Genomic DNA, 24,126 nt, shown 5'->3' with positions numbered 1-24,126 from the left:
GATGAGGTGAAAACATATGTCCACACATAAACCTGCACGCAAGTATTTATAGCAGCTTTATTCATAATTTCCAAAAACTGAAAGCAACCAAGATGTCCTCAAAAGGTGAATAAATTGTCATATACTCAGTGGAATATTATTCAGCTATAAAAAGAAATGAGCTATCAGGTCATGAAAGGACATAAAGGAACATTAAATGCGTTTAAAGACGCCAGTCTGAAGAGGGTATACACTGTACGATTTCAACTCTAAGATAGTCTGGAAAAGGCAAAACTATAGAGATAGTAAAAACATCATTGGTTACCAGAGGTTCAGGGGAAGAGAAGCAGGGGTGAATAGGTGGGGCACAATGATTTTTAGGGCGGTGAAACTATTCTGGATGATACTGTAACTGCGGATACATGACATCCATTTGTCAAAACCCAGAGAACTATACACCACGAAGAGTGAACCCTACTTTAAATGTGTGCTTTGGTTAATAAGATATCAATACAGGCTCATCAACCGTAACACATGTTAGATCACACTAATTCAATCATAGAGGAAACTGTATGTGTGTGCGTGGAGGGGGTAATATGGAAGGCCGTACTATCTGCTCAATTTTCTGTTAACCTCAAACTGCCCTAAAAAATAAAGTCTGCTGGGTGTGTGTGACTCTTGGTCCCAGAGTCTTGGGTTCGAGCCCCACGGTGCGTATAGAGTTTCCTTTAAAATACATAAAATCTAATAAATAAACAAAGTCTGTTAAAGAAAAAAAAAGGTCCACTGATAAGTTTTCAGATCCCTCATTGTAACTAACCTTTAAGAAACTACCCCTTGTCAAATTTAGGTTTGCAATCCAGGAATAATATCCATAATTATTTGAAAAAGCTGTTAAAATGCTTCCTTTTCCAGCTACGTATCTGTGTGGGGCCAGATTTGCTTCATAGACTTCCACTAAGGCAACAGATCACGACAGATTGAAGGAGAAAGCAGATGAGAACGCACCTGTCCTCTATTAAGTCACCCAATCTAAAACAATCCCTTTCTCACAACTTTTTTTTTTAGAAAAAGCTGTTTGGTTTTTTTAAGATTTTATTTATTTACTTATTTGACATAGAGAGACACAGCGAGAGAGGGAACACAAGCCCGGGAATGGGAGAGGGAGAAGCAGGCTTCCCGCTGAGCACGGAGCCCGATGCGGGGCTCGATCCCAGGACCCTGGGCTCATGACCTGAGCCGAAGGCAGACACTTAACGACTGAGCCACCCAGGCGCCCCGAAGAAACTGTTTTTTCTTTTGAAATGCTATTTATGTCAATATGCAAGGGGTTTTTTAACATTATTTTTAAGTAAATGGCAATTTTTAAAGCGTCTCAGTTCTCCCTTCTTCTACAGGAGATACTGACAGACAAAAATCCACACACCCAAAAGCTCTTTCAAGAGTATCAAGGGGTCTGGAGACCAAAAAAGTTTGAGAACCGCTGCCCTGGGCCTATGTGCCTTAGTTAAACTTTAATTTGTAGGCTATTTTCTGGCCCATTGGGCAAGTGATGTACCAGTAACAACTGCATCTAATAGTTAACTACACAGAAGTTGCCAGTATCCAGAAAGTGGCCATCAGGCTGTCCGGGTGCTTGCAGGAAATATGTGCGCTAAGCATATCTTTTTTTCAAGCATGAATTTGGAATTTGTTCAATTTTCATTCTTCTGTTATCTTCCTTTAAAATGAAACATTTCAAAGAAGATAATAAAACATGAAGGTAAATAAAAAAACAGTGCGAGTCAATTTGTGGTGTGGGAACATAAGGCTTGTTATTACAGCTTTTAATGGTAGCTAGTTTACAATAAACATCGGGCTTAGCCTGGTAGAAAACAGTCACAGACAGGAGGTAATTACTTGTCCATCTCCAAGCATCAGAAACTCTGGAGTCCCTCCAGTTGAATAATGCAGATCTGCCAACTGTCACTCATTTGGACTAACGCTTTTTTGTTTTAATTAAATTGGGGGGAAGAAAAAAGAACATAAGATAAACCTCCCTTTGAAAGTGCTAAAATTCTATGAATGGATAAATCCATGACCCATCCTTTTACACAGTCTTTATTAGCTTTGAGTAAATCGCATAGACCCCCATCAACAGAGTCACAGAGGGGAATGGAATGTATACCATGTTAGGAAGGGCCTGTTGCCAGTAAATCTGAATATTACAGTGAGGTTCTATAAACAGTAAGGGAAAAACAGCTAGATCCTCCGCACAGATAACAAGAATATAAATGGACATTTTAATGAGCTTTGCATCATCACGTATGAAATAATAAATACACCCAAACAGAGATAAAAAGAGGAAAAGCAAAATTATGCAACGTTTCTGTTGTTAAGATATGTGGGCAGCGTGGCTCAAAATAGAAACCAAGCAGCTTTCCAAAGACGTGAAAGTTTTAGATAAAGAAAATATAATCGCTCTAATTCTTGTTTAATCCTGTTCCCTTCAGCTTTAGTCAAAAACTGTTACCCATCCCCGGTTATCTGAGGACAGTGGCACTGTTCACGGAAATATACCTGGAACAGATTCTTACAAGTCCATATTCTAAGGTTTTACATTTAAAAAAAAACTGCGACAAAATTCAAGGTTACATGTAGGGAGAAGAACCAAGACAGAAAGGATATACGCATTTTACATTAATCTCTAATATGCCTCAGGAATAGCTTACATTTATTTTTGCTGAATGAATACTTCGGATCAAAGGGTAATTTAGCATCAACTCTTAAATTGTTAAAAGCCTTCACCTGTTATAAACACCTTCGATTATTTGAAATCAAGGGCTCTCCATGTAAATGCTGCGTACTTAGCCAGGGTGGTTTCTTTTTTTCTTGAAATGAAAAATGCGGTTACGAGTAATTTTGATTTTTATTTGGATTATCATTTCATTGGCTAGAAGTCTGGCCTAGTGCGACAATGGAACCTTCCATTTTGTTTTCCAGTGAAGGAAAACATTTTCCTTCTACAGATGTGTACAGCAGAACCAGTCTATCCCATGGCAATGCTAGTAAATTGCCTGACTCGTTCTATGGTCCAAAAGAGTTTAAAAATAAATGATACCAGATCTTAAGAACTGTCATGATCTTTACTTTCAATTTCATTGTGAACATTTATGACATGTCACAGGTGCCAACCCCCCCAAATAATATGGTCAGTGAGAAAATGAATAACATTTAAAAGAGAACTGAGGTACTATTTTTCCTTCTGGGACTGATGCTCACATTCGTCAGTTTCACCGGGTCTAGGGCAAACCTAAGCAGGAGGCTATCAGACCAACATTTTGTAAATCAAGACAACTCAGTATTGAGTATGAAGAAATCTTAGGCTTCTCTAAAAGGTTCACTCTGAAGGCTTACAGGTGGAATAGAGCTTATGCAAGTGTGGGCTTTATTTGACCCCGAGAGTGTTTTTCTAAAAATTGAATTCCTTGTCAACATCACAGGTGGGGATATTTCATAAAAACAAACAAACACAAACTTGCATTTCTGTCTTCTGGAACAACGGGAAGGTCTGGCAAGAGAGCTCCCGTGTCGTTGCACCAAGGCATCAAAGGAGGAAGGCTAGCCAAGGGCGGCTCCCCTTCCAGAATCTCCCCAGCTCACTGTACTCACACGCATTTCCTGCGTGGATACCTTTACGTGCAAGGCGGTTGTCAGTCAGCTACTCTGACTTCAGCTGAAAGTCAATGAACATAAGACTGATCAGGTTCAGGTGTCCACTCCTCTGGGGTTCCTCCCTAGCTCTTCCAATAAAACTCTATATCAGGTATACAGTTGCAGAACCCAAATGGACCATTTTAGGGAGGCTTTTAAGGGTCTTCGTCCCAGATTAGAATCACTTCAGAGTTACCATTAATCTGGAGATTTTCTGGGAAATAAGAGTTCAGAGTCTTTTCCTGAAGGTTATGTCTAATCTAGGTTGAGCTGGGTAATGTAGCTCAATTCAGAAGGAGAATAATTCTGAGATCAAACAGGAAAAAGACCCACGATGGAGGTATTATTGAAATGTCTCTCTGGGGCACCTGGCTGGCTCATTGGGAGAGCATGGCACTCTTGATCTCGGGGTTGTGAGTGCGAGTGTGGAGTCTACTTAAAAAAAAAAAGGTCTCTCTGTATATGAGATGAGGTAGAGAAGAATAGCTGGATTCTGGGACCCACACTGCCTCTAACCAGCTGTGGGAACTTAGGTGAGTCACTTAACTCAGCCTCTGTTTCTTCACCTGTAAAAGGAAGGGGATGTTTCTGCATTCAGAGCCCAGGCTCTACGTTAGAATCACTGGGAGGATTTTTAAAAATACTGATGTCTAGGCCCCACCCCAGATCACAGAATCTGATTCTCTGAGATGGGGGCCCAGGAATCAGTATTTTTCGGGTGTTCCTCTCTATGATTCTGAGGCACAGAGAGGGAGACAATGCAGTATGATCTCCAAGGAGAGACGTGACCCGACATGATTGCCAAGGCTCCTTCCCCATTCTCCAATTTCGTGGTCTCAAGGCTTGGTAGCAGGTGCCAGGAGAATAGCTGTTGCCCTATTAATTTCTCATTTATGTCAGATTACAGTCAAAACTATTCATTTCACACCAAAAGAAGAAGAAGGAGAAGAAGGAGAAGGAGATGGTGTGGTCATAGCTTTTCATTTTCATTAAGCCATTAAACCCAAATTCGAACACCCACTCTCTACAACCACATTCAGGTATCACTTGTCCAAAGCACACGGACTTAAATATCTTTATTTGGAGAAGGTAACCATACTGTTGCCATTTGAAAGATACAAAGACCTGCCCAATATAATAAGGTAACCACCAGCCACCCGTTGCCCTGAACACCTGAAATGTCACTAGTCCCCTTTGAGATGCACTGGAAGTGAAAAATAGACACTCAGCTTTGCACAGTTAGTACAAAAGACATAAAATATCTCATGAATAATTTTTATATGAGTCACATGTTGAAATGATGTTTTAATAGAGTGGGTTTCATAAAATATTAAAATTAATTTTGCCTGTTTCTTTTTGCTTTTCTAAATATGATTACTAGAAATTTTTCAATTAGGTGGCTCCCATTATATTTCTATTAGTGCCGACTAAGAGATGTCCACTTTCGGAAACTTTGAAGTTTCTAGTGTTCAAAAAAATAATAATAATAAGACAGCTCCATGGGCACCTGGGTGGTGCAGTGGGTTAAGCCTCCGACTCCTGGTTTGGGCTCAGGTCATGATCTCAGGGTGGTGAGATCGAGCCCCACTTGGGGCTCCCAGCTCAGTACAGAGTCTACTTGGGACTCTCTCTCCCTTTCCCTCTGCCCCTCCCCATTCATGCACACTCTCTCTCAAATGAAAAATAAATAAAATTTTATTTTTTTAAAGATTTTTTAAATTTTTTTAAAGATTTTATTTATTTATTTGAGAGAGAGAATGAGAGATAGCACGAGAGGGAAGAGGGTCAGAGGGAGAAGCAGACTCCCTGCTGAGCAGGGAGCCCGATGCGGGACTCGATCCCGGGACTCCAGGATCATGACCTGAGCTGAAGGCAGTCGCTTAACCAACTGAGCCACCCAGGCGCCCAAAAATAAATAAAAATTTAAAAAGCTCCTCAGAATGAATTCAGTTGGGGTTTGGAAAAACATTTAATTACTAGTCTTTACCACACAGGCTCCTGTAAGGGGACTATTCTTAATAGAATTGACTGGAACTACCCAACCTTAGCTGGAGCGGGATACTCAGTTCTTTACAGCAGTTCTTTACACCAACAGGACACGTTTGAGCACCCAAATATGGCCCTTGGGAGAATCCTAGAGGACCACTGTGGGGAGAATGACGGAGAGGTTACTGGTCATTTCCCTTCCCTTCCGCCTCACATGAGTAACTTCAACACGTCTGCCTGTTCAAGAGGTTTTCCCCGGTCGCGCGCCCGCGCCCGCTCTGTGCATGAAACAGACACATGGTAAAGAATGAACTCAGTGAACGAGTGCTTTTGGCGCAGGGGGACACCAAACATCTAAGCGTCCGCTCCCCCCACCTTCGTTTTTCATCAGCGGTGTCTCAAATGCCTCAAGCTGATTGTGTCTGCTGTCTTGAGGGATTTCCAGCCCAAAGGTCTCGGATTAGCAGTATCAGGCCCCGCCCTTGCCTTATCATGCAGCCACAATAGAGGGCCAGAAGGGGAAACACGCACGCCTGGAAGTTTGGAAACACAGCCAACTTGAAGTGCAGAGTAGGCAACTGTCCAGAATACGGGGATTCAGAGGGGCCAGGAGCACCCCGGCACGCTAAGCACGCGCTCTTCTCTTCTCCTCAGCTGCCTGAAGCTGTCTGCGCAAGGCTTCTGAGGCCCAGGTGCACCCCCACATTCCTCCCGTATAGCTTCACAGGGCATACCTTTCACATCAATTCGACTCAAGGAGTATCGATTGACTGTGTGTGGCCGCCCTAAGCCGGAGCCCCAGTCCAGACAGGGAGGGAAAGCAACGTGTGGGAGGGGGGAGGAGGGGGGAGGAGGGAGGGGAGCGGGGAGGAGGGGAAGGCTAAGCGCGCTGACGACAGCCTTCCTGGAGCCCGTGGTCCAGCCAGCGTGGGGCGGGCGCGGTGAAACACGCTTCCGTCGCAAGGGACCTGGCCCCCGGCAGGCAAGCCACACCGAGGAGGGCCTCCAGCGATAGTGGAGGCACCGTGAGAACGTTTCTTTTCACTCCCTCATCTCCCCCTCTCCCTGTCCCAGGCCCACACCCACCTCTACTGTAGAACTTGCTCACGATCTTGTTTATTTTCCTTCCTCCGCCCACAAGCACGAGGGCCAGGCCTTATTCCTCTGCGAGTCCCCAGAACCTGGCACGGCACTTGGCACTTAGCTTCATAAGCGTTTGCCGAGTGAATATGTGACTGCACCTCCCCGCCTCTCTGGGGGCAGCAGGAGCGTCTGTCATCCTGCCCGTGGCACTGGGTTTCTCGGCCTCCAACTCTGCCTGTGGCTCTAAAGTCTGGAGCACACGGTTCTGAAACAAAGATGAAGAAGAGGCAGAGGGCAGGGCGGGGCATGCAGCTCCGGCCTCCCGTGTGCATACATACCTACTCATCGGCTGCCAGAATGTTGCTCTGCCCTTTCCCACGGCCGAGTGAGGCTGTTCGACCCCCGACCTCAGTAGGTTTCTAGGAGAAAAACCATTCTTATGACTTGTTTTGCTCCATTTTGTACCAAAATCAATAAAAAGCAGAGTACATCAAAACCTTACCCCACCAACAGATTACTGTACTTTCTTTTATTTTTGGCGCGCCCCCCATTTGAAATTTTTAATAAGCATGCCATTTTCATGTGCATATTGGCCATTTGTATATATTTCGTTTTGTTTTGTTTTTTGTTTTTACAATTTTATTTTTTTAAAGATTTTATTTATTTGACAGAGACACAGCGAGAGAGGGAACACAAGCAGGGGGAGTGGGAGAGGGAGAAGCAGGCTTCCCGCTGAGCAAGGAGCCCGATGTGGGGCTCAATCCCAGGACCCTGAGATCATGACCTGAGCCGAAGGCAGACGCTTAAGGACTGAGCCACCCAGGCGCCCCCAAAATTTTTTTTATTTTTATACTGTTTTTTTAATTAACATATAATGTATTATTTGTTTCAGGGGTACAGGTCTGTGATTCATCAGTCTTACACAATTCACAGCCCTCACCATAGCACATACCCTCTCCGATGTCCATCACCCAGCCACCCCATCTCCCACTCCCCTCCACTCCAGCAACCCTCAGTTTGTGTCCTGAGATTAAGAGTCTCTTATGGTTTGTCCCTCTCTGGTTTCATCTTGTTACATTTTTCCTCTCCCTTCCCCTATGATCCTCTGTCTTGTTTCTCAAATTCCTCATATCTGTGAGATCGAAAAATGAAATCTTGCCATTTGCAACGACATGGATGGAACTAGAGGGTATTATGCTAAGCAAAATAAGTCAATCAGAGAAAGACAAGTATCATAAGATTACTGTACTTTCTAACAAACTGAGCCACCACAGGTTTTCCAGCACTTACGATATGCTGCAAATAAGTGGCTGGCATTCAGGAAGCCCAAGGTTCCAGCAACAGTTGTGTGGCCTTGGATAAGGAACACAGAGAGACTCTTTGTCTTCTGGTTTCTTCCGCGTATTAAAAGAGATAGTGGTATATTCAATGGTTATGAAGAAAGCTTAACATTCGTCTGCATGAAGCTCTTTGAAATGCATGAAGGGCACTACAGTGGATAAATTCAACACTTGCCCTAGTGTTCTCTGAGAACCCTTGTCCGAACATTTATAAAATCTCTCCGCAGATGTGTATACACACACATACACGAATACATTTTAAATCGCTTCATTGCTTTTTAAAAATGTTAAGTAAACACACTGCAATGATTATAAGGCATCTGTAGTATGTCTCCAATGCGAGCCTGCCATGATAAGAGCTATTTGAGAAACTAAATCACATCAGTGAAAGAATAGCAATGAGTCAATTGATGGAATATTACATTAACAATGGCCTCTGACCCCGCATGATGCCAACTGAATGCTTTTTCCTCTTTGTAATTTAATCATTTTTCAGTTAAATTAATTTCTTAAAATCCACTCAGATAAGCCGCCTATGTTAAACACACACACACACATCCTCCAGGTGTAGGTGAAATGGGAGACAAATGACACTTGTGCTGTGACGTTCTACCTGCACCTTATTCCGGGAATGGACAATATCCTGTTTCTTTTTTCCATATCAGACAAGAATTTTCCATAACTTCTTCTTGCTAAAGAGTGATGTTGTCAAGGGGCCCCAAATACCTGAAGACAGAGACCCAGTCAACACCACACAAAACCATGAAAATGAAGCCATAGAGGCCTTAGAGGGTGTCTGCTCTACAGACTAACTGGCTGGGTTTTTTTTTTGTTTGTTTGGGTTTGTTTGTTTTTTTTAATACAAACTAACTGGCTCAGAAGGTGGCTTTGTACAGGTAGCAACTCCGAAGAGTGCTAACAAGCCCGCCCGCACGTTTGTGCTCAGGCTTGCTGGTAGAGCGTCTTCCACACACATCCAGGAATTTGTTTGAGAACGGAGCATGGTTAGGTCATGTTTTAAGAATGTTCTCTCATTATCCTGACTCAGAGGGCGCAGTGAGCCACAGAAAGGAGGTGGCACAGTGATACCTTCTGTTTTGTCTGGTTTTCAGGAAATGCCTTCCGCCGTATTGATGGCCATAGACTGATGTCACTGAAGTTTGTTCCTTGCCATCTTTTTACAGGGCTAGAGCAAGGGCACTTTTTCCCGATGACATGTGACAAACTGTGTGACCTGGGGGTTAGGCCTGTTGAGGGAGGAGAGCGTGGGGAGAAGCCCCTCTAGGAGAGGTGAGAGGAACCAGAGGAGGGTCTAGCATGGAATGAGAGGAGAAAAGCAATAACAAAAATCACGAGCCACAAAATTTGGGAAAATAGAAATCCAAGAGCTGTGGTTTGGCAAGGAACTCTGACCGTTAATGGGAAAGGCAGAGAGAGAGAAGGAAGAGGCAACGGAGGTGAAGAGCATGGAGGAAAGGAGAAAAGAGGGAGGAGGAGAGGCAGGGGAGTAAAAGCAGCAAGACTCAGTGTATGACATAAATGCATCAGTAAGGGACATTATGAGGAAATGCACTGTGATGAGGGCCCAGAAGTGAAAAGTCAGGAGAGGCCACCCAATATGGCACCTGTGGTCATCCCAGTGTCCCGGAACTAGGGGAGGTTTCTTTGGTAATTCATGTTTCATCAGCGTGTCTCGTGCCAATGGACAAGCATGTGCTTGAAGCACATTTTGAAGTTTCCTCAAAGGCTGGGATAGGAATCATGAGGTCATCAGCAGCAATTCTGGTGAGGAATCTCTTCACAGGTCTCCACATGAGACATCACACACACACACACACACACACGTACATGCACACTCAAAAACCATTCCATGGCTTTCCATTGTACTTAGAATAAAACCCAACCTCAACTCCTACAGCCTCCCCAGCCTCCCCTCGCAGCAGCCTTGTGGCCATACCGGCTGCCTTGCAGTTCCCTGAACCTCCTGAGCTCTCTCTCACCTCAAGACTTTCCCAGTGTTGGGATGCCTGGGGGGGCATAATCGGTTAAGCCCCCTACTCACAATCTCAGAACAAGGCCCACATAAGGCTCCGGGCTCAGTGGGGAGTCTGCTTGAGATCCTCTCCCTCTCCCCCTCTCCCCCTCCCTGTGCTCTAAATCAATAAATCAATAAATAAATGACTTTCCCAACGTTGTTTCCTCTGCCTGCGCTCCTCCTTCACCCTCAGAGAGCTGGCTCGTCTTCATCCTCTGCGCCTCACCGGGAGAGGCCATCTTCAACCGCTTTGTCTCAGTAGGTTCCCACGTGCCCCAGGATTCCCTCGCTACACACTATTAGTGTCTTGGCACTATCATTTGTCACTCTATATTTATTGATTTGTCTCCCTGTAAATTGTCCTTGACACCTACCAAATATTTGTTGATTTTTTTATAGATTTTATTTATTTATTTGAGAGAGAGAAAGAGAGAGAGAGAGAGAGAGAGAGCACGAGCAGGAGGGAGGGGCAGAGGGAGAGTGAGAAGCAGACTCCCTGCCAAGCAGGGAGCCCGACATGGGGCTCCATCCCAGGACCCCAAGATCATGACCTGAGCCGAAGGCAGACGCTTGACTGACTGAGCCATCCAGGCGCGCCAAATATTTGTTGATTAAGTGCACAGGTAGAATGTTCCAGATTCACCGATTTGGGATACCCAGATTTGGGGACTGGTAGCAATCCCTAGCAACCCCTCTTTACTGAGTGTCTCCTCCTCCTCCCTGCTGCCCCACACCTCATTCCCACCTTGGCCTTGAAGCTGTTCCTGGCCACCCTCTAGTTAAAGGGGAGGCAAGCAGCTGTCCTTGGGTGGGGCAGATGCAATCAGAAGCCTCAAAGAGTTAAAGAAGGAAATTAGAGTTAGCAACTAATCTGATGCTCCTTCTGTATAATTAGAAAAACAGAGTATCACAAAAGAAAGAGTCCTGAAGAGCAAAGAGCACAAAGGTTAGAAATGTTCTATGTTCAGGGATGAATGCTCCTCTGGGTGGTATGGTCCTCTGAGGGATCCCCACTCCATCCCTGTGCGTGCAGAGGCCATTCCTCACAGCAAAAGCTCCTTGGCTGCCACCATCAGGAAATGGGCGATGAGAAAGGAGACCACCTGCCCCCCAAACCAGCACTGCCCCTGCTCCTCTATCAAGCTGCCTTTGGGGTGTTGTTCTGCTCTCTCCTTCACTGGCTCTGTGCTTTTATCCAAACAAAATATCCTGGGGTAACATCCACTTCATAAAGCTCCAGGAGTTGCTTAGCTTTCATGCTCCTCTCCCCTCGTGATGAGAAGATTTTTTTTTTTTTTTTTGGCCTCAGTATCGGTCCAGAAACATGTTTAAAGATCACGTGAGATCCTGATGCTGTCATAGCTTTCTGAAGCCTGGGTCTTGCTCAGAGCTCGATGATCAGTCTGCAAATTAAACTCTTGGCCAAACATGTATGGCTCAAGTTTATCCAAAGTCCAAACAAATCAGATACTCCTTCTGGACAGAAGTCAAACTCTTTCCTTTGGTAACAACTGCTCAGAAATTTAGAAAAGTGGTATGTTTTATATCCTCAGAGTTCTTATAATCACATCCAATCTTGTCTAAAATGCATCAACTGCCATAATGAAAGGCTCTGAAAAGTCTGAGGCTTCCAAAATGGATAAAGAAATCAAAGCCTGTTTGAACTTTTGAGAAATATCTCAACACTGTAGGATCCAAAAACATTAATGAGTTTGCCCTCTCTTTGTAAAACAGAACAATAGGCCAGCTACGACTCCAAATGAGGAAAATTCTAAGGGATCCCCTAAAGGACATGTTTTTTTTTATTAATTGTAGGGAGCTTGCCAATCTTTACTAGAGTCTGCTTTGTTCCACAAGAGAATCAGATCTCAGATATTTGACCTATGAAAGCCCAACAGGCATTACTAAATTTCATATAGTTCATGGATGACTGCAAGTCCCAAATTGGATACACCCTCACAATTAGTGATAAGGTCATAAAATGTCAGTCTCTGAAATTCAGGATAAAAAATATCAATATAAAATTAACCACCATGATGTCAGTAACACAGGATTAACATCTTAAAGAACTAACAAGCCTTTGGAGCGGTTTTGTCAATTTGTAGGTGATGTGTGCTGGTGTGCCTCAGCTAGGAGAAATAAATCTACATAATGTCAATAATCGGAATAGCTACCATTCGCTGAGCAGCTACGCTATGGCAGACCCGGTGCCAGAAACTTCATTTCATTAATCCTCCAACAAGCTGGCAAGGAGGCTCTGACGATTCCCATTTTAACTTTGAGGATTTTGAAGTGTGAGGGGGCTGAATGTTGTTCACTGTCACACAACAAGTGTTACTGCTGAGATTCCAACCCTGCTCTTCTCAACTCCAAACTAGGCTGTTGATGGCGTGAGTGGAAGAGAAACGGTCCCGTGAAGGGAAGCAGCAAGTGAGTTAACTGAAACCAGGATGTAGGAAGGTCTCTGAACGCTTTGAGGTGAATAATCCAAATCAGTTATCCAGACTGAAACAACTCTGGAGGGAAGGGATGTGATTCCTTAAGGCCTCCTCAGCCTGCTAGAGAAATCCCTTAAGAACACTCAAGTCCCTTTGATCGAATTCAATATTCACTAAGCCTTCTGATCTTTAATTTGATCTCCTGGGGATGCCTTTTCCCCTGGTGGGGAAAGTACCTATGCATATGACCAGGGCTGGTCAGTTACCAGTTATATTCTCTGAGATGAAATAATAACTTGGTCAGGTGGAGGGCATTTTGTCTCTGCTGAGGGGATCATTGGGAATCAGTTCCTAAAAAGATTGGCTCCAAACGAACTGAAATGGCATATCTGATCCTACAAAATCAAGGACCCTAGGTCTTCAATGACCTCCCTCAAAATGTCCAGAGGTCTCACCTCAAAACAGCCTACCCAGCAATCCAGCCACCTTAAAGACAACTCTACAGGCCACTTTTCATAAGTGACATTAAGAGACTGTCACATTGCATGCTTTGTCTGGCCAAATATAGCTATGGGATAAATGCAGAATGTCAAAAAAGCCCATGGCATATTCAATAAGCCATTAGCCAGTTTCTAAAATTAATCAGATGGATCCCCCACATCTGGAGGAGACCCCCTGAGGCTTTAGAGGACCGTACCATGCCCACAGCCCCCTTCTCAGGAAAGCCACTCCTAGAGATCCTTTCTATAAACAAACTGCCAGTTCATGCCTTGTGCGTTGAATTAAAGCAACATCTCCACATTGGCCTTAACTGATGAGAACAGAAACCCATCAGTCATGGCGTGGCCCAAGGTAAAACTGACGGAGGTGTATCTAATAAGGGAGGCCAGCAGCTTCTGAGGCCATTTGGCAGGAGAGCTCCTGATTAGACAATAACGAAGTGACCTACTTAGACTCCTCTGTTAGGAAGAGGAAATATTAGGTGGACAAAGAGCTTGTGTTGTTCCAGATCAGGTGAGTAGCTCAGCCAGGTCTCCATGAGGCTCCTGGATATCCCAGGCTTAGGGGGTAGCCCCAGTCTCAGGAGGCTTAGAATGCATAACTACCCGCTCTGGACAGCTTACTCTTTGCACTGAATTCAATATTTCCCTCAAAAATGTTATTTCTGAAACTGAATACATGGAACACTTCTGAAATTTTATACTTGAAGCTGCCCTCTGCAGAACTCTTAGATTAAGCTAAAGACCTCCCTGTTGCTTATTTGCAAACACCAAATATCTCCATCATTAGAACCCATGATTTACTTGAGTCTAAGTTCTGTTTTCTTCACTTATTCATCATCTACCAGGGACATTTTTGCAAAGAATTTTGCAAAAAGGAAGATCCTTTCCCCAATTAGGAATTGTTTAGTTTTTTTCCCCTCATGTTAATATTTCTCTTCCTTAGCACTTTGCTTCTTAATGCTAGAACCAATCTTACTGTATTGACATGCCAAGCTTAAGTTTACTCAGTAAACACTAAAGTTGGAGTCACTGGGTAACTGTTTATGGGCCGGCCCCTGGCACTGCCACCTTCTTTCAAGAGCACCAAGATTCTCTTCATGGAGCTTAATTTTCAGAAACACTTCAAAACGTAGAAAAGTTTTTAAAACTGAGCTATGAAGTGACATCTCCAAACTTTGTTATTGAAAATCTGAAAATAGTGGTGTGCCTGGCTGGCTTAGTCAGTGGAGCATGAGACTCTTGATCTCGGGGTTGTGAGTTTGAGCCCCACATTGGGCATAGAGATTACTTAAAAAATAAAAAAAATTAAAAATTAAAAAATAAAAATCTGAAAATATTTATGGTTTTCACTCATGTGCATTAAATAAACTCTTAAAATGTGCCTCAGAAAGTAAATTATTACGTGCTTACTGCAGACCAAGTATGATGTTAAATGCTTTGCCCTCTCTTGTTTAATCTCCACAGTGATGCTTTGAGGTAGATAGTATTATTTTATACAGATGTTGAAGTGGAAGGAGAAAATCTGGATCTAACATGTGCCATGGTGTTTTTCTTATTAGTAGGCAACATCAGGAGTGAGAACCCTGCTTTTGAGCCCTGGTCTGCTTCTTACCTTGTCCTCAGGCATGTCACTTCTCTTCAACTATCTCACCTGGGCTTCCACTTCCTCCTCTGTTAGTCATTAATAATTCCTGATTATCATTAATCGTTATGATTATTTTTATTTGAAGGGTGTCTTAACTTCAACAGAACAAACCCTCCATCTATCATTTCACTATTATAGTTTCGATCAGTGTGTCTTAAAGATTGAAAGGCAAATTGGGACAACATGGATGGACCTAGAGGGTATTATGCTATGTGAAGTAAGTCAGACTGAGAAAGACAAATACTATACGATTTCACTCGTATGTGGAATCCAAACAAACAGCAGAATCAGACCTATATATACACAGAACAGTTGCCAGAGGGGGAGGGGGTGGGGGGAGGGGCAAAATGGGTACCGGGGAGTGGGAGAAATAGGCTTTCAGTTATGGAATGAATAAGACATGGAAATAAAAGGCACAGCATAAAGAATTTAGTCAATGATACTGTAAGAGCATTGTATGGTGACAGATGGTGGCTACACTTGTCGTGAGCACAGCATTATGTATAAACTTGTTGAATTACTATGTTGTACACCTGAAACTAATGTAACATGGTGTGTCAACTATACTTGAATTTTAAAAAATATTTTAAAAAGATGGAAAGGTAAAAACCATGGGGAGGGGTCTTAGGTTAGTGCTTATCAGTTAATGCTTCAGTTATCAATTAATGCTTTGATAGGAATTACTTGATAACCAGCTGAGAATAAGAACAGAACATGGGCTGAGCTACCATGGACAGAAAGGTACTGACTGCTGAAGGACCAATGGAGGTCGGATGAAAAGTGCCCAAAACAAAGGTTTCACCTACGTACATATTATCTGGAATCTGCCTGGCTCAGGATGTGCCTTAGGATTTGGTGTGAAGGCAGGGAGTGACGTTCAGAGTATCATGTGCGGTCTGGTCTGGGTGAAGTATGAATGAAGAAGTGCTGACAGAGGAAAACCAAGCAATCGAGCCTGGGGGAGGGTATAGGGAAAGCCGTGGTCAAGAGTTTAGATTTTATGCCACAGTGAGAAATCTTTGAGAACTTCTTAGCAGGGCCACAGCATGAGACCCAAGCTGCTTATAGAATCAGGGAAATGGTGGGGCTAGGGTATGGAAGACAGGGGCTTAAGACGTGGTCAGGAGGTCCTTACAATAATCCAGTCATGAGGTCCTGGAGCCCCAAACTAGGGTGGTGGTGATAAGAATAGAAGGAAGGGTGCAATGCTGTAGGAGATTTGGATGCCAACTGGATTTGGGGGATTGCTGAGAGGACACCCATAAACCACAGACACCTAGGGATGCTGGGCACTGATGAAAGGTCCAAGAATTTCTATTTTCCTTTTCCTCTAGTCTCTACTCAATCAAAAATGCCGTAACTTGACATCAGTTGGCAAGTTATTGACTGCCTACATGTGCAAAATGAATGGAAGAGTCATCTTAGCCTACCAAAAACCACAGACAGAAATAAACCTGGCAGAGAGAAGATGAGGCTAGCACAGGTTCTGGTCCTTTCCAAATCTATGGGCACTAGTCTAAACCTCTAAGAACGTCCTTCCTTGGGAAAGGCAGCCCAGATTACTAATAACTAGGAGATAACTGGGATCTGGCCTCAGTTCTGCAACTGACAGGGTGCCTCCCTTAATCGTTTATTTCTTCCCTCTTATTTCGGAGCAGGTATTTCCAAGAACCCCCGAACAGCTCAAACTCCAGGGCGGCACTGTCTTTCCTCTACCCATCTATTGCCTTTAATATTACTTTATTCAGTTAAAACTATTTTCCCCTCTCGTTTTCTAATCACGTTCTTTATAAAGCACAGCACCGATTCGGAGCAGGGGTGATGGCCTCAATATCTGGGTCTGGGCTTGGGCATCAAGACAAAGCCAATCCGCGTGCTCCTGCCGCGTGTCTTCTCTGCCCGCCGCCATCACGGCTCTGCCTCCCCGACCGCATCCCGTTCCCACGGCAACCGCGGGGCGCCCACGTCTGGGCTCAAGACCCCGGGGCCCAGGCCCCGCCCCCAGGCCAGCGCTCGTGGCCCCCAGCTCGCGTTGCCAAGGAAACGGGAGGACGCCAGGCAGCCACCCCCACCGCCTCCGCCCCTAGAAAGTCGGGCCGCCGCCGCGGAAAGCAGCCTCCGGGGAGGAGGAGGAAGAGGGGCCGGTAGCGGGAGGGGAGACGAGACAGGAGGAGGAAGAGGAGCACGGAGACGGCCCCCGCGCGATTGATGGGCGGCCCCTCCGCCCTGGACCAGCCCGCCTGTCTCGCCCCTCGGCCCCATCAGCCCGCGCAGGTGGGTAAGGACTGACCCGCCAGGTAACGGCTGGCCCCAGCCGCGCGCGCCCCCTGCGGCCCCCAGTCCTTCAAGGAGGTGTGGGGAGGAGAAGGGGGACACCCTCTCCTTTCCACTTCTGCCATTCTGATGGGAAATCGGGCCGAAGCCTGGCGGCCTGGCAGGCTTCCCTCTCCCCGGCTGTCCCGGTGTTTTCCTGTCTCAAAGGGACAGGTGTGGGGGACCCGGTGATCACTTGTTTGCACACTGGCAGCGCCCCCGCAGCTGCACAACTTCCCCGCAGTCTTCTCGGGTCTGCAAGTCCAGAGTAGGTCTACACGAACCGGACGGCCCCTCGGGCTTCCGAGAGGGAAATTGTTGATACTGTCATCTTTGGGAGCTTCGAATTGCTTGTCAAGACTGTGACATCAACCCCACCCCCCAAAGTTTCCCAAGTTACACATGGAGTCTCTCTCTTCTAGGCTTGAAAGTCAGTGTGTGACCGCCCATCTCTGTCACAGTTTCACAATAAAATGAGGAGTCGCCGCCAAAGAGCTTTTCTTAGCAGCCCCTTACACCACCCACCCCTTGATTTCTTAAACCAAATTGGCTGGGAGAGTCCGATTATCTCCCCCCCAATCCATGTCAATTCCTCCTCTCTGCCTTCCGTCACAGCATTCTCTCAGTAGTGGGGTGATAGAAAAACTGGCCCCAAATCACTCCTTTGTTGCTTGCGTTCATTTTTATAAGATTTTAAAACTCTTAAGATTTTTTTAAGCTAAGACTTAAAGAAATCCTGTAATCTTTGTCATTACAAATTAATTGTGTAAAAAGAGAAATAAATTCTGAGGTCCTTCTTCCAAGTACCCAGTTGTGAAAAGGGGGGGGGATTTATAAACCTGATTGTCAGGTATTAATATAGCCATTTAGATTTTGGTCTAAAGGAACCTGAAGCCTAAAGAGGGGCTTAAATTTACATTTTTGTTTATTGCTGAGCCAATAAAATATTCACTTTAGTACTTCCAATATGAGAACATATTAGAAACTTTTAACAAGAAAACAGTGAAATAGCTTGATGTTATTAAAAAGGGCTCCCTTCAATTCTTTTGACAAATGTGGTCATAGAGCAGAAGGACAGTATATATGATATTTTAGAGAACTAAAAGAAATCTATTCTGCAATCAGATTCTGTTCTCCTTAGTCAGGGAAACTTGGTTTGAATTCATTGCAAAGTTACACTAGAGAGGAATACATATGTCACAAAGTTCTTAGAATATTCCTCATTGAAATTTCACAGATATGTAGAATTTTGAGGCCAAGAAGACTCACTCACTCTCGCTTTCAGCAAAGCAGGGCTCCCTTCTCCCTTGCCCACATTCCTCCTACTCCCTTCTCTCCTTCTCCCTCTCCTGATTTAAAATGGCTTCTTATGTTGATTTGTAAAGCACATTATTTGGCCCAATATATTGTCACCAGAGACTTAAAAGAGAAGCGTGCATGACCATGAGTGGATTTTAAATTGCGAAGCAGTTCAAAGGTGAGAAACGGAAGAGAATACAGCATGCTATTTTAGAAACAAGCGCCTTGCCCACATTTTATTACCACCCCCTCCCCCACCTGTCTGTATTTGCGGAGGATAAGTTTTTGGGCTTCAAATGGCCATCTGGTTGAGTAAGCCCACTAAACTGAGATCTGCAAATTAAGCATTATCTCATGTGAATTTATTTCCAAACAGTTATTTCTGTTTCTTGTTCGTCCTGGTCAGTTTTCAAACCTGCGGTACAGTATGAGGTTCAAGTGGTACTTCAGAAAGCTGGAGAGTTTTTACCTAAATCGTGGTGACCGCCTAATAATCTCTTTTCCCGGTGCCTAAAGTATTTGTTTACTCTCACAGAGTATTGATGTGTTTAAATAAATAACATGTGGGACCATGATGCTTCTAAATATGCAGTTTATAGTAAAGTACAGTAATAGTTTATGGGAGGGTAAAGAGAATTTTGTAGGTAATTTGAAAGTCCTTTATTTGGTAGATGATTGTGAAGTCAGAGGTAACCTAGCAAGTAGTTCAAATAGTGTTATTTCCTACCTAGTTAGACACAGTTTTTTCATGCCTCTTGACTTAGAAGCCTCTTTAAAATAACACAGCATTAAAGCCAGGATATATTAGCTCGTTTTTCTATGTTAATTTTGTAACCAAAATGTATCATTCAAGTGGACTCTGGGATGTGCCCCTTTAGTGACCATTAACACATTTTTGTTATGAAAACTTATGTTCTCTGCCTGATTCATATTCAGACAGGCTTCTCTTTCCAACAGTAGCAACAGAGGTTCATCTTTCTGCCTGCTTTAACACCATTGTTTTCCTAAAAGAGTGGGAACATAACTTCATTCTGTGCAGGTACAAATTCATATGAAAAGTTAAAAATGATCTTATTTATGTATTTATTTATTTAAGAGTGATAGAGAAGAGAGGAGGAGCTGAGGGGGAGAGAGAGAATCTCAAGCAGGCTCCATGCCCAGCACAGAGCCCAAAGCGGGACTTGATCTCAAGACCCTGAGATCATGACCTGAGCCGAAATCAAGAGTCAGATGCTTAACCAACTGAGCCGCCCAGGGGCCCCAAAAATGATCTTTTAAAGTGTAGTGCTATAAATGACTATTAAAAATCCTCAGAGGCAAAATTTAGGTTTTGCATGTAGTCTGTGGAACTATCTGTTGGTTGTAGCTTTAGACTTGGACTCTCAAAGACCAACTTTCTATACTTCAGAGACAGCAACTCCAGAGGAAGCAGCACAAGTTACTAGATGATACTGCTCAGGGCGAGATTTCACAATGACCAGTCGAGACACTGAGTCACCATGAGTCAGGGACAACCTGGTTTTGCCAATATCTATACAACTGAAAAAAATGAAGAGAGGAAGGAAAGCTTCAGAATGCAAACACCCAAGGGTAGGGATGTTGTCTATCTTATCCTGCTGTTTCTCCAGTGTCTAGAGCAGCACCTGTCACATGGTAGTCACTAAAAAATGTGTATCAGAAAGAAGAACAAAGCTGGAGGCATCATGATTCCTGATTTCAAACAATATTACAAAGCTATAGTAATAAAATTATATGATATTGGTGTAAAAGCAGACACAATGATCAATGGAACAGAATAGAATGCCTTGGAAAACTCATGCATATATAGTCAATTAATTTATGACAAAGGAGCCAAGAATTTACAATGGGGACGGGACAGTCTCTTCAATAAATGGCGCGGGGAAAACTGGAAGGCACATGGAAAAGAATGAAACTGGGTGATATTACACTATATACAAAAATTAACTCAAAATGGATTAAAGACTTGAACATAAGACCTGAAACCATAATACTCCATAGGTGGTAAGTGCCTTGACCTCGATTTGGCAATGCTTTTTTGGATTTGATATCAAAGGCAAAAAGAGCAGGGTGCCTGGTTGGCTCAGTTGGAAGAGCAGGCGACTCGATCTCAGGGTCATGAATTTGAGTCCCATGTTGGGTATAGAGATTACTTAAATAAATTTTTTAAAAAAAGGCAACAAAAGCAAAAACCAACAAGTGGAACTACACCAAACCAAAAAGCTTCTGCACAGCAGAGGAAACCATCATCAAAATGAAAAGTCAATCTACTGAATGAGAGAAAATATTTGCAAATCATATATCCAATAAAAGGTTAATACCCAAAAACGCAAACAACTCAATAGCAAGAAAACCCAAAAACCCAATTTAAAAATGAGTAGATTTGAATAGATTTTTTTTCCAAAAGAGACATACATGTGGCCAACAGGTATGTGAAAATGTGCTCAACTCACTCATCACGAGGAAATGCATATCACCCTTACTGACAATGAGATATCACTTTACCCTTGTTAGAATGCCTACTATCTAAAAGATAAGAAGTGTTGATCAGGATGTGGAGAAAAGGGAATCCCTGTGCACTGTTGGTGGGAATGTAAATTGGTGCAGCCACTAAGGAAAACAATTTGGAGGTTCCTCAAAAAATTAAAAATAGAACTACCATATGATCCAGCAATTCCACTTCTGGGTGTTTATCCAAAACACTAACGCATTGCAGCATTATTTACAATAACTAAGATATGGAGGCAAACTCTGTGTCTATTGATGGACGAATAGATAAAATGTGAGATATATATATGTCAGGGAAAGAAATACTGTATGATCTCATTCATATGTGGATCTAAAAAACAAAACAAAATTCATAGATACAGAAAACATTCAAAGAACAAACTGGCAGTTGCCAGAGGCAGGGCTTGGGGGGGAGGGGGACAACATTGGTGAAGGGAGTCAAAAAGCACCAATTTCCAGTTATAAAATAGTAAGTACTGAGGATGTAACATACAGCATGGTGACTATAGTTAATAATGCTGCATATTTGAGGGGCGCCAGGCTGGCTCAGTCAGAAGAGCGTGTGACTCTTGATCTCGGGGTCTTGAGTTTGAGCCCCACTTTGGGTATAGAGATAATAAATAAAACAGACTTAAAAAATACTGTATATTTGAAAGTTGCTAAGTGAATAGATCTCTAAAAGTTCTCATCACGAGAGGAAAAAAATTATAACTATGTGGGTGATGGATGTTAACTAGACTTATTGCAATCATTTTGCAATATACACAGATATCTATTCATTCTGTGGTATGCATGAAACGAATGTCATGTTCTACGTCAATTAAAAAAAAATACGTGTAGCAATCACTGAAAGGACTTCACTGGCCCCAAAAGCAGGATGTGTGGGACTTCAGGTGACCCTAACCGAGGAGGTCTCGCAGACTCATCATGACCAGCGCCATTTACTAACTGTGTGACTTTAAATATTTTGGTCATAAACTCAGGCCACACCAATCAGAGCCCAAGCTCCTGAAAGCATCGTCTCTACTCCCTTACCTCTCGTTTGCGCAATTCTCGGCAATCTGTCTTCAGTGCACTCACCAAGGTTATAAATAACCTGCTCCTTGAAACGGGCTCTTCGCAGCGGCCATGGAACCGCGCCCACCTGGTTTGCCTCCTGCCTCTCCGGCTGCTCTGCAGCTTCTCTTCCGCTCGGTGTTCTCAAGTTGGAGTGTTCCTCAGCTTTCTGTCCCTGCTTCTCCTCCTCTTCCCAGTACACATACTGCCTTCTTCAGCTGTCACCCAATGCCCGTGGTGCCCAAATCCTTGCTTTTCTCGTCAGCTCCAGAGCCCCGCATCTAGGCGCTGGCCTGACGCCTCCACTACCCGCCCCCCCGACCCCGCTTCAAACTCCACACGGTTTTCTCACAAAGAGAACGTCTCCAGAATCGTCCACCGACCAGCCACCAGTTCCCCTGGGAGCTGCTGCGAGCCCATAACCTGGCTGGCTTCCTCCACCTTCCCTCTCCCGCGCCATCCATATCATCACCCAGCCCTGATGATTTTCTCCCCCAAGTAGCCCCCCAAATCCATCGTGGTGAGAGTGTGGGCCCTGCTGTGAGGTTCTGTGAGTTCAAACCCCAGTTCTTCCATTTACCAGCTCTGCAGTCTTAAGCAAGTTACTTACTCCCCTGGTTGCCCAGTTTCCTTACCAGCAAAATGGAAATAGAGCGCTTGCCTCAAGCACCGACCTGAAGATCGAGTGAGTTACTGTGTGTAAATGTTGACAAGGGTGCCCAGACCTTCAGGAGGCGCAGTAAATAGTAGCTCCAATGTCTGCCTCCTCCACCGCTGCCTCCTCTCCACTGTTGCTACCCAAGTGTGGTCGCTGTCTTATCTGGATTATTGTCATATGTTCCCTGCGGGTCCTTCTACTTTCATTTTTACTCCCCCCCCCTCCTTTCATTCTCTACACTAAAGCTGGAGGGGCCTTTGAAAATGCAAATCTAGAAGCACATGGCTGGATCAGTTGGTAGAGCATGTGTGACTCTTGATCTTGGGGTTGTGAGTTTGAGCCCCATGTTGGGTGTTGAGATTAAAAATAAAATCTTTAAAAAACAAAATAAAATGCAAATCTAACCATTTACTCCCCAGGTTGGAATCTTCCAGTGGCAGTTATATGGCTCTTGCAATCATAACCTTCCAGGCTCCAAGTGAACTGGCCAGCCCCTGTCTCCCCGAGAGCCCTCCGTTGCTGTTCTCCCCTCTCTCTGCTCCAGCTGCACTGGCCCTCTTGGTCCTCAACTGCACCAGCCCCCTGCTGCCCCAAAGCTCCGGCACCTGTTGTCCTTTCTGTCTGAGATGCTCTCTGTCCCACTTCTTGCCTGGCTCACTCCTTAGCAAGCCCGGTGTCATTTCCTAAGGAAAACCTTGCCCCCTAGACCATGTCATGCCCTCCCATAATAACCGTCTCTCAAAGAAGCTCACATTTCCACTCCATAGCCCTTATCACAATTAGGGTTCCTTTGTCAATGCTCAAAAGAGTTGGGATTTGAACCCTGAGAGTCTCACACAGCAGGGCCCACACTCCCACCACGATGGATTCGGGGGCTGCTTGGGAGAAAATCATCAGGGCTGGGTGATGATATGGATGGCGCAGAAGAGGGAATGTTAGGAAGCCGGCCAGGTTACGGGCGCGAGCAGCTCGCTGGGTGGTGGGAACATTCCCCTCAGATAATTCTGAAGGAGGGGTGGGTTCGTGAGAACACCTCATGGAGTGTCAAGTGGCTGGGGTGCAGCGATGTTCAGTGTCAGTCCTCTGCCCACCCGACTGTAAGAAACACCAAGGCAGGGGCACGTTCTTCCTTCCGACTGCTATATCCCAGCACCCAGCATGGCGCCTCAGTTGGAATAGGGACGCGATTGTTGAATAAGTGAACTTAAAGTGACCAGGCGCTCATAACGTTGGTCATTGCTAATTTCGCTAGATTCTGGGTTTTCATTTTTGTCAAGTCATAGAACTGCTTCTGAATCAGGTGTCTGTCAGTCTAACTCCCTATGAATAACCAACCAGGACGGGATCGCTGAAGCCAGCTGATGAATGCGGCTGCATTATTTATGCCCAGAACAGGAGGGCTGTAAGGGCATCCACACCAGTACAGAGAGTCCTTGCTGGCTGAAAGGGGCATCTGTGCCTTTCAAACAATGGAAATTAGATTAATAAGAGAATAAAAGCAATTATACTAAGATAAATCCAAATACAGCACAGCAACAAAGGATTATGTCACAGCACATTTATTTATCTTTT

The 24,126-nt window shown here is 44.3% G+C and overlaps 1 protein-coding gene and 1 long non-coding RNA gene across 7 annotated transcripts in view; one reads left to right on the top strand and one right to left on the bottom strand.

Moving 5' to 3' along the window:
• LOC113907970 overlaps positions 1-7,161 on the bottom strand; it is a 40,826-nt gene extending 33,665 nt beyond the window's left edge. The window contains exons 1-2 of the long non-coding RNA XR_003515329.1: positions 7,080-7,161; positions 6,745-7,006 (exon numbers count right to left, since the gene is read on the bottom strand). This is a non-coding gene — a long non-coding RNA (uncharacterized LOC113907970). The remainder of the gene's footprint in view (positions 1-6,744; positions 7,007-7,079) is intronic.
• A 9,547-nt stretch (positions 7,162-16,708) lies between these two features.
• MARCHF10 (membrane associated ring-CH-type finger 10) overlaps positions 16,709-24,126 on the top strand; it is a 79,753-nt gene continuing 72,335 nt past the window's right edge. For 2 of the 6 annotated variants that reach the window (XM_035724721.1, XM_035724719.1), the window contains exon 1: positions 16,714-16,976. Coding sequence is in view for 1 of the 6 variants with exons in the window: in XM_035724722.1 (XP_035580615.1) it covers positions 16,911-16,976 (66 nt within the window). In the remaining 5 variants the exon portion in view is untranslated. Of the gene's footprint in view, positions 16,977-18,305; positions 18,493-24,126 lie in introns of those variants that run through there. The other 4 variants (XM_035724722.1, XM_027567793.2, XM_027567797.2 and 1 more) reach the window with 4 other exon arrangements.

This window comes from Zalophus californianus, chromosome 16 (assembly GCF_009762305.2).
Source record: "Zalophus californianus isolate mZalCal1 chromosome 16, mZalCal1.pri.v2, whole genome shotgun sequence".
In the NCBI taxonomy this organism is placed as follows: Eukaryota; Metazoa; Chordata; class Mammalia; order Carnivora; family Otariidae; genus Zalophus; species Zalophus californianus.
The sequence above is the reverse complement of the archived record's forward strand: the minus strand, read 5'-3'. Positions and strand labels throughout refer to the sequence as shown.